The sequence below is a fragment of the Solanum pennellii genome, chromosome 7 (assembly GCF_001406875.1).
Source record: "Solanum pennellii chromosome 7, SPENNV200".
NCBI classification, from domain to species: domain Eukaryota; kingdom Viridiplantae; phylum Streptophyta; class Magnoliopsida; order Solanales; family Solanaceae; genus Solanum; species Solanum pennellii.
The window spans coordinates 33,917,842-33,927,974 of NC_028643.1; the positions used below are offsets into that span (position 1 = coordinate 33,917,842).

At 28.5% G+C, this 10,133-nt stretch overlaps 1 protein-coding gene and 1 pseudogene across 1 annotated transcript; one reads left to right on the forward strand and one right to left on the reverse strand.

The window, feature by feature from the left end:
* Window positions 1-2,325: 2,325 nt before the first annotated feature.
* Window positions 2,326-5,929, forward strand: LOC107024973. Its single transcript, XM_027918346.1, has 8 exons — window positions 2,326-3,351; window positions 3,434-3,465; window positions 3,550-3,660; window positions 4,117-4,207; window positions 4,287-4,637; window positions 4,720-4,843; window positions 4,971-5,500; window positions 5,590-5,929. Exons 5-8 carry the CDS (start codon window positions 4,378-4,380, stop codon window positions 5,858-5,860), a joined length of 1,185 nt encoding a protein of 394 aa, XP_027774147.1. The 5' UTR covers window positions 2,326-3,351; window positions 3,434-3,465; window positions 3,550-3,660; window positions 4,117-4,207; window positions 4,287-4,377; the 3' UTR covers window positions 5,861-5,929.
* Window positions 5,930-6,677: 748 nt separating this feature from the next.
* Window positions 6,678-9,255, reverse strand: LOC107024974 (annotated as a pseudogene).
* Window positions 9,256-10,133: the final 878 nt, after the last annotated feature.

A 10,133-nucleotide genomic window follows, 5' to 3' on the forward strand; every position in this document is an offset into this window, starting at 1 on the left:
ATAATATATATATATATATATATATATATATATATATATATATAGTTTTACAGAGCATCTTGATTAAAACTAACCTGAATCACTCGAATTCTCCTGCTGCTTTGTTTTCAGTCACACGTCTAGCTAGGTTATTTTTCTTCCGCCTCTCTCTTTTTTTTTCTAATTAATTACATATTAAAAGGGATAAACTCTTAACTTATTATAAATATATGGGACAAATAATAGATGGTCTTAAATAAATTATCATTTTAGTCTATTAATTTTTTGTGAAGTCAATTATCTACAATTACCTATCAATTAATTAATTCGAGTTAACCGAATATTTAAAAATTACGAAAATTAATCTACCGAGTCATTACATGGATATACGTTTTGAGGAGAATATATAATATTAGGACTTAAAATACAAGTTTGATGAAGGCCAATATTTTAGATTAGCGAATTTGGAATTGAGTTTTTACCTTTCCATTAGGACTGGAGGGCTATTTATGAATTAATTAGTAGCAGTCCCAATCTAAGGAACAACTATAAGATCTTTATTTATCTTAAAATAAATAAACAAACTCGCAAATGCATTATTTCAGGAAGAAAAAATAAATCAACACCACTCTATCGAAATTCACACCTAGCATTTTCTATTTCTTTCTACACATGAACTCCACTTTATAGATCACATTTTAACCTTTTTTATGTTGTCTAAAAAAATAATCAAATGTGTAACCTATTTTAAAATTGGTATTTTAACCAATCTTGTTAAACGCACAGTTTCTCTGTTTCATTTTAATAAAAATAACACTGCACACACATTTAAGATGTTAAATATCAAGTTATAAACAAACTTTTTAATAATAAACTACTTATAGCATATTATTACCAAGTTATAGCATATCAAGAAAAAATATATTATTCTCATTAATTTTTTAAAATAATAATTAACTTATTTAAATAATTACATTTATTATTCAATTACCTTATTTAAACCAATGTAGTTAATAAAATTTATTATTTTAAGTTACCTTTTTTAAACAAAACTCTTAATTAATGTAATTTAAATTAAATATTATATAGTTACCTTTTTTAAGATAACTACAAAATAATAGGGATTTTATCAATATCTAAAACAATTACAGTTTTATCTTTAAAACTGTAAAACGTTATCTAAAAAAAAAATTTATATTCCCCAAATTTTTGTTCTTCCCCAAATCCTTTCAAAATCATTACCTTTGCACGCCTATCAAAATTTTTCACCAAAATTCGCACGCCTAAATTTTTATTTTCACCAAAATTTCGCTCAAAATCACTTCTCTCTTAACAGTCTTCTTCAAAAATTCTCAAATATTTTCATTCAAATCTTCATTTTTAGCACTCAAATCTTCAACTCTTGCGCTAAACAAACCGTACAATGTCGAAAAGAGGCAATGAAACCCCGAGAAAAAGTAGAAGATTGAATGATGAAGCAAGCTTAGACGATTTTCATGCTCCATCTTTCAAAATTTTATCACAAACACAATCTCAGCCTTCATCTGTTAAAGTTAAATCTAGATCAGGAAAATCAAAAATAGAAAAAAAAAACAAACAAACATCCAAAGGAAAACGAGAAGAAGAGAAAAGGAAAAGAAAAGAAAAAAGTAGATGAATCTGAGAAAAGGACGAAAGAAAGAGGAAAGAAGAAGAAAGGAAAAGAAATCGAGGACTCATCAGATTCTGAATCTGATTTTGTAGAAGAGTTGATAAAATCAAAATCCAAAAAATCAAGAGCCTCTGAAATCGATACTTCACATTTACAAGAAGAATAAGAAACAGTTAAACCCAAAAAAAGTTCAAAGGTTAGTAAAAGTTAATTTTTTAAAACTTTTTTATGTTCTGTTATTTTTATTTTCTGTTATTTGGGTATAAAATAGTTAATATATAATTTTTGTGTATATAAATAATGTATGAATTGTGTATGATTCACTGTATGAAATTACAGATTTCTTCATATTACAATATCAATTGCTGAAACATGTATTTTTTATGTATAATTCACTGTATGAATTGTGTATGATTCACTGTATGAATTGTGTATGATTCACTGTATGATTCACTGTATAGATAAAATGTGTATGAATTGTGTATAAATTTTTTTGTATCAAGTTTTTTGATACTGTTGAATAGTAATATCCATAATTAGTTATACTTTATGTTTTGATTTGTATATTTTGTGTTGAATATATTGTGTATGAAAGAATGTTGTAAGTTTGTTTGAATTGTGTATGATTCACTGCATTAGTTTTGTATTACATGTGTATGATTAATGTATTTAATTTTTACAATTTCTTAGGAGAAGAAGATACAAACACATTTGTCTTCATGTATTAACATGAATGTGTTTGCGGATTTGTTGACCTTTTTAGGTCGAGATAAGTTTCAACAATTCCTAGATGAAACACCTTTTGGATTTTTTTATAATTTGCATCACATTAAAATCCAATGTCAATTGTTGAGACACTTATTTATAATGGGGAATGAAAATGTTAAGGATGACATGTTTGTCATTAAAGTAAATGGTAAAGAGTTACATTTTGGGTTAAAAGAGTTTGTTGCTATAACTGGTTTGAGATGTGGACTAGTTTCTGATTTTGTATCTGATCCACATGTTCCAAACAGACTCATTGCTGAAAATTTTGGAGATTTTAATAATGTATCCAAGTCAGATTTTTAGTACAAGTTTAAATTGCAAAATTTTTGGGAAGAAGATGACCGTCTAAAAATCGGGATCTTGTACTTTATTTCTTCATTTCTGACTGAATCAGACCCTTCAAAAACAACAATTCCAAAATTGTATTTTGATTTGGTCGAGTCTGGACAGTATGCCACATTCCATTGGGCAAATGAGTGTTTTAATTTAACACTCAAAGCTTGCAATCAAAAATTCAAAAAAAATCCATCGTCATTCAAATTCTGCCAGTTCCACATAGCATTGCAGATATGGTTTTATGAGTGTTGTCATCCATTTGACAACACAATTGCTATACGTGTTTCAAATCGCACACCGAGAATCCTGAACTGGAAGACACCTAATGACGTCATTCTTTTTGACGATTTGAAGAAAATAATTTCAGAACACATGGCAATCAGGTATTTTTCTTACAATGTTATTACATTCATTATAAATCATTATACATTATATATTTTTTTTACTGCAGCATAAATTCAGAAATAGTCTTCTCTGAAGAAGAGTTAAATCTCATGGACGAAACCATTTTAAATCAGTCCAGCAGCCACCATGATTCAAAAAATCACAGATCATCGGAAAATCGTGCTGTTGATAGTGAACATAAAGTTGAAGAATTGAGAGCTGATATTGCAGAGGTACAAGTAAAAAATTTAAATAAACATAATTTTTTTTGAAACTACAATATACATATCAAATACTTATTTATTTAATTAACAGGTTAAGCAGAGTTGAAAGAACTCAAAATCTCTGTAAGTTCCAACATATTTTTATATAATTAATATAATGACTTTATAAACTATTTATATATAAAAAAATTTATGTTCACCGATAAGGTTCACAAGCACATGGCTGATATCAAGAGTTATGTTGATAACTCCACCAAAATGATAATTGATGAGATTCGATTGTCAAGAGGAGAACAAATACCCGAAGAACAACCAGAGGTATATATATATGTGTATACTTTATGTATGAATTTTTTTTGAAAAATATATAAATTGATGTTTTCATACTAGAGTGATATATATATTATTATCACTCTTTTTCAATATTAAATGAACAAATATAACAACACATCATACATGTATATAGGTGACATATGTATATAGTCATCAGTTATATATAAATGTTATGTATTAATCATGTATGAAAATTGTATTTCTGAAATTACACATGTTTAATGAAAAAAATGATGTATTAAATTGATATATATGTATTCTTTATGTATGACTATTGGGTGGAAAATATATAAATTGATGTTTTCATAATAGTTGTTTATATATATTTTTATCATATGTTTTCACTATTAAATAAACAAATATAACAACACAGCATATATATGAAATGTTATGTATTAATCATGTATGAAATTTGTATTAATCATTTATAATTTTTTTCAGGAAAACGCCAACCATCATGCTACACAATCTGATCCAACAGATATGCCTACAGTTTCAATTGGACAACAAGTCCAAACTTCAAACACAGCTGGTACGATATATTCATTTTTATCACATAAATGAAAATTTAAGAATTTTTTTTTATGTAACGATTTTTCATGTATATGAAGCTCAAAAGTCAACGGATGATTGTTTAAATGTTGATGCATCTACAACGTCAAATCAAAACCACCAACATTGGACGATTATCCTGATTTTACCATGACACAAATAATTGCACTTGATCCGATTCTTAATGCCACCACGACTCCAAATGTGCGAACAAGACACAAGAATGTGGTTAAATACGATTCTTCTCCTTATATCAGAATGTCGGAAGGAGAAAGCAGTTCAAATAGAGTACCTACATTCTTTCAAATCAAACATCCATTCCAAAATCACAATGGGTTTGATGTTCCAGTTGAACTGATTGAGGAGTTCAATAAATGGATTTTCAAAGATGTGTCAAGCAGGCGTGGCAGGTAATTTGTACGATGAAAAAAATTATTTTATTTAATTTCTAAACTCCTAAATTAATATAACACTTTTTTTAAATATATACAGGAAAGCAGCATATTCCAAGATTAAAAACACATTTCATCCTCAAGTGGACTTTGGCGTTGTCAAAATCGGAGAAAAGGATTTTTTTCACATAATGAGTCAACCGGGCAGACCTTGGGAGGACGGGGTAAGACATTTTTTCAACTAATTATTATGGTTTTGAGTTGCAGTGATATATGTATGAATATTTTTTGTATGAAATATGTGTGAACAGTGAATGAATCAGATAGGTATATTTTTTTTTGTTAAAACAGCATATTAATACAATAATGTATTATCTCCGAAAGAAGGCAAAATACTCCCAAACAGTCACTTCTTACAGTACTGTTGATTGTTGGTTTATGGCATGGGTTGATAACATTGAGAAACAGTGGAGACAATCAGAATGTGACATGAGATGCATATCACCGGACCATGATGTTGGACAATGCATTAGAGGATATAAGCTGCTTGCTAACGTTCCGTGGGATAGGGTTGACGAAGTAATCTTCCCAGTCAACATCAATGACAAATTCCATTGGTTTCTTGTTGTATTCCGAATCAAAAGTAGATGTCTATATGTATATGATTCGATGATGGGAGGATCTGTTCATTCAAGGAAAGTCAAAGAAGCTGTTGATAAGCTTGCAACCATGATTCCTTTATTTCTGACGAGCACAGGGTTTTATGGCAAAAGGCTTGATTTGTATGCGAATAATCTCCCTGATTATCAACAGAAATCTCACTCTGAACCTCTAAGTATCAAGAATGTTACACATGTTCCTCAACAAGAAGAAAGTTCAAAGTATGTATATTTCTTACATTATTTTTTATTCATTTTAAATTGAAATTGCTATATATTCATTACAATTTTTTTTTTCAATTTGTTTACAGTGATTGTGGTTTATACACATCTCTATTTGCCGAATACATGAGCAATGGTGTTTTTGATATATCACATATTGATATTGATTCAAAATATCATCGTCAAAGATATGCTACATTACTTTGGCATTATGGAAAATCAAAGAATGATGAAGGCGCAATCAGTGAAAGTGAAGTTACAGGAACAGTTGCTAGCAAGAAGGGTGGACCTCGAACTCATAAAGAACAAGTTATGGACACCACCAATTATCCTACTCCAAAATTCCGTATCAGGAAGTAGAAATCTTCATGGCACAATGTACTTTTTTTTGAATGACTTGTTTTTTTTTTAACTTATGAACAATTTATTTATTTTCCCAGTTTTTTTTATTATGACTACTGATGGTTTTATATAAATTGTTACTGATTATTACTAAATGTGTCTCACTTTAACATATATGAACACTGTATGAATCATGTATGAAAATTATATGAATTATGAATGTCAAATTAAAATTTGATATATAGTACATAGTAATGTTAAATTATTCCATAAATTTGTTTTGCATGAATACTATACACTTTCAAATACAAACAGAAACAGATATTAATTATATTACTGGTATGAATAATGTATGAAAAATGTATGAATTATATCATACAATTATACATTAATAAATGTGTATCACCTTATTGCATACATTATTCATACCAGTAATATACATACAATTTGTTTCTGTTTGTATTTTGAAAAAATATATTTTCCAAAATACAAACAGAAACAAATTGTATGTATATTACTGGTATGAATAATGTATGAAAACTTTATGAATTATAACATATTATAATTTAATATGTATAACATAAACATACATTATTTTTTTATATGCAAGTATTGAATTTGTATAAATGTATAAATTTTGTATGTAGTCCCCATTATGAATGCAATAACTGAATAAATGTTATATGATTATATGAATTATTATTGTTAACATTTGTTAATATATGAACAGTTGTATATACAATGTATGACATTTGTATGAAAAGTAATATTATTCAATAAAAAAACATTTTATAACAATGTAAACCCTCAAAAACACAGATTTAACAGTACGACATCATTGTTTTTGTACAGGATAATTTGAACAAGTCTTCCTATTGTGTCCAACCTGATGGCATCTACTGCATGTGCTTTTTGTCCTCTTGAATTTCACATCTGCGAACCCCTTCCACCGTTCAAGTTTGGGTCTTCCTGCTGCTCTTTTTGGACCAGGCAGCATCAATTTAGGATCTGAAATATAACTTGGTATATCCCATGTACTCTCGCACGGGATAGGCTCGACAGGAATGGCATAAGCATCTTTGAAATTCTTGAGGCTATAAAAAGCAGAACAGAAATCTGCTTCATGTAACTTCCTGTACCGGAGAACAGCAATTGCATGACCACACGGTATCTCATAATGTTGAAATCTTCCGCAACTACACATCCTTGTGTTCAAATTTACTATGTATTTCTTTGCTCCTTCAGCTACAGCATGCAGATCAACAGTTGAAGGTATCACCTGTGGAAAAAAAAATTATACATGCTGCAGATTAGAATGAATTAAAAATACAATACAGTGAAACACATACCCTCATATTGCACGACAACGTAATACTTTTCTGTAGATAAATATCATATTTTTTTGTCAGATTAGATGTAGTCTTATCAGCCTCCTCATTATGCTTGTGAATCCACCTCTGAATTGTTACCCTCATAAACTCAAGAAGTGAAATGACCGGTAATCTCCGTGCTAATCTGTTAACATTATTCAATGACTCTGCGATGTTTGAAGTCATGGTCCATCTGCGCTTACAAGTCGAGTAAGCTCTTGACCATTTACTATAACCAATATCAAACAAGTATGGTCGTATTCGCGTATCTATCTGATCTATTCTTCCCATAATTGTCTCAAACTGTTGTTTTGTATAAGCTTTTGCCAATGAAAAGAACAACATCTTCAAATCTTCAGTATTTCTATTGAAATTCTTCAAAACATTGACTGATAAATGCCATATGCATACATAATGTTCTGATTCAGGATATACATTTGTTGTCCCTTTCCATATGCTTTCATTTCTGTCTGACATAAAACACATATTTTGTCTAACTCCATATGCTTCTCTAAATTGCTCAAAGAACCATGTCCATGAAACATCATTTTCAGAATCTACTATCGCATACGCCAACGGAAGTGTATGACCTGCTCATTAATTTTTTTTAAAAAAATATCACACAAATCAGAAATATCATTCATATATTTTTCATTATATTATATAATTAGAAAATTATATAGGCTAATATTTTACCTCCCGGATCCAATGTGCTTGCAGTTAACATTGTACCACCATATGAACATTTTAATGCAGCACCATCAACAACTACAATTGGCCTACAATATTCCCAGCCCCTAATACATGCTTCTAAAGCAACAAATGCATATAAAAATGTATCACCTTCATTCCTTTTTATTTTCAAAACAGATCCTGGATATGTTTACTCCAAAATGTAAAAATAACCTGAAAATAACAGTCCAATTCATACATAAAAAATACATATTTTATACATAAAAAATACACATAATTGTTACTGTATAAATTTATCATTATTTTCGAAATTACCTGAAAATAACAGTCCAATTCATACATAAAAAATACATATTTTATATATAAAGAATACACGAAACTGTTACTGCACAACAAAATAACTAATGTTTAAATTTATCATTATATTCGAAATTACCAGGTAATCTTGCATAAGATTCTGCTGGATCTCCTCGCACCAACTTTACTGCTTTTTCTTTAGCTCTCCATGCCTGTATGTATGTCAACGAAACACCATGCAATTTCAACATATCATCAGCTACATCTTTTGGAGTATATACCTTAGATGGATCAATATAATTATCCATTATCAAGACAGCTACAACGTCAGTTATCCCTTGACGTCTGGCATAAACTCTTTCTCTAACACAACATGTGTGCTGAGCAATATACTTCCGAACTTTGAATAAACTAGATTTATTCAAACTAGATGCCCTCATCATCCAAGAACAACTCTTAGAAATACAATTCAGGTGATAACTGTTACAAAATTTAATAAAATATACATTACAATATATATACATTGTAACAAAATAAAAAAAAATAAAAAATAAATTTAAACTTACTTAGATGCATTACAACGCGCAACCCGAAAGCTGAACTTCTCAACAAGTCCAACATGCCTCATAACCTCCTTAAGGGTTTCTTTATTATTATAAATCTGATTATCAGCTACAAATAAATTAGAATGATCACATATTATATCATTATCTACTTCACTATTATCATTGACAACTCCGTCTAAATCCATTCCGATCAAAGGGATAGAATTGTTGGAGTATATATAATCTAACATCAGAATTTATTCTATCATTAACTATAACTTTATGACATTCGTTATACTGCCCACAATCTTTCAAAGTGATGCATAATGGATATTTTGTAAAAAAATCCAAATTCACCCTCATCTGATCTAGATAAACCTTTACCCCAACATCATTATGAATTTTTATAGGTGGACACATTTCGCTAACTATATACTTTATCTCAACAGAATTTAGATTTTCTTCTATGTTTAGCTGAGTTACTATAGCATTAACTAAACCAGTATAAAGAGTAGAAGTATCGTATAGGATGCCCTCCATATCAAAGTCGACGTATTTCCCTGTTTCACAACATTAAAATTACACTCAGTGCATCCCATAATAAAATTATAAATTTATTCATACATAATTAATACACACTTCATACATAATTTATATACAAGTCACTGTTTAACACTTACTTCATACACTTCGTACAAAAATAATACACACTTCATACACAATTTAATACACAATTACTACACTGTTTATACACTATTGTAATTTAATACACAATTAATACATTGTTTATTACACACTTATTACCATTTTACACAAAATTAATACACAAATCATACACAATTTATATACAAGTCACATATATATGCAATAACAAAATTTTAAATTAATACAAAATTAAAACAATTTTTATACATACTGCATACTACACAATTAACTACTACATACAATCTAAAATACACTTTCATACTCAATTTATCCAATTTAATAAAAAAATAATATACAGTTAATTCAATTTTTATACAGAATTCATATATATATTACAAATCAATAACAGCTACGTACAACTATAAACATTGACTTTCGTATATATTGTTTATACACTATTTATATTCATTAAAATAAAAAATGTATACATTATTAATACAAAATGTCAGATATTGTTCTACTGTTTCAAAAACAAAAAATTTGCAAATTGATCAAAAACTGTAAACTTTTTAATTTAACCAGTAATCACATTTAACATCATTCTTCGTTTTAATTACACATGAAAATACATTTAATATTAGGAAATATTTATTAGTAGAAACACTGAATAAATGTATCACAAAAAAAAAATATCAATTGAACATATGCAATATAACATGGGGAAAAAAATACGACACATTA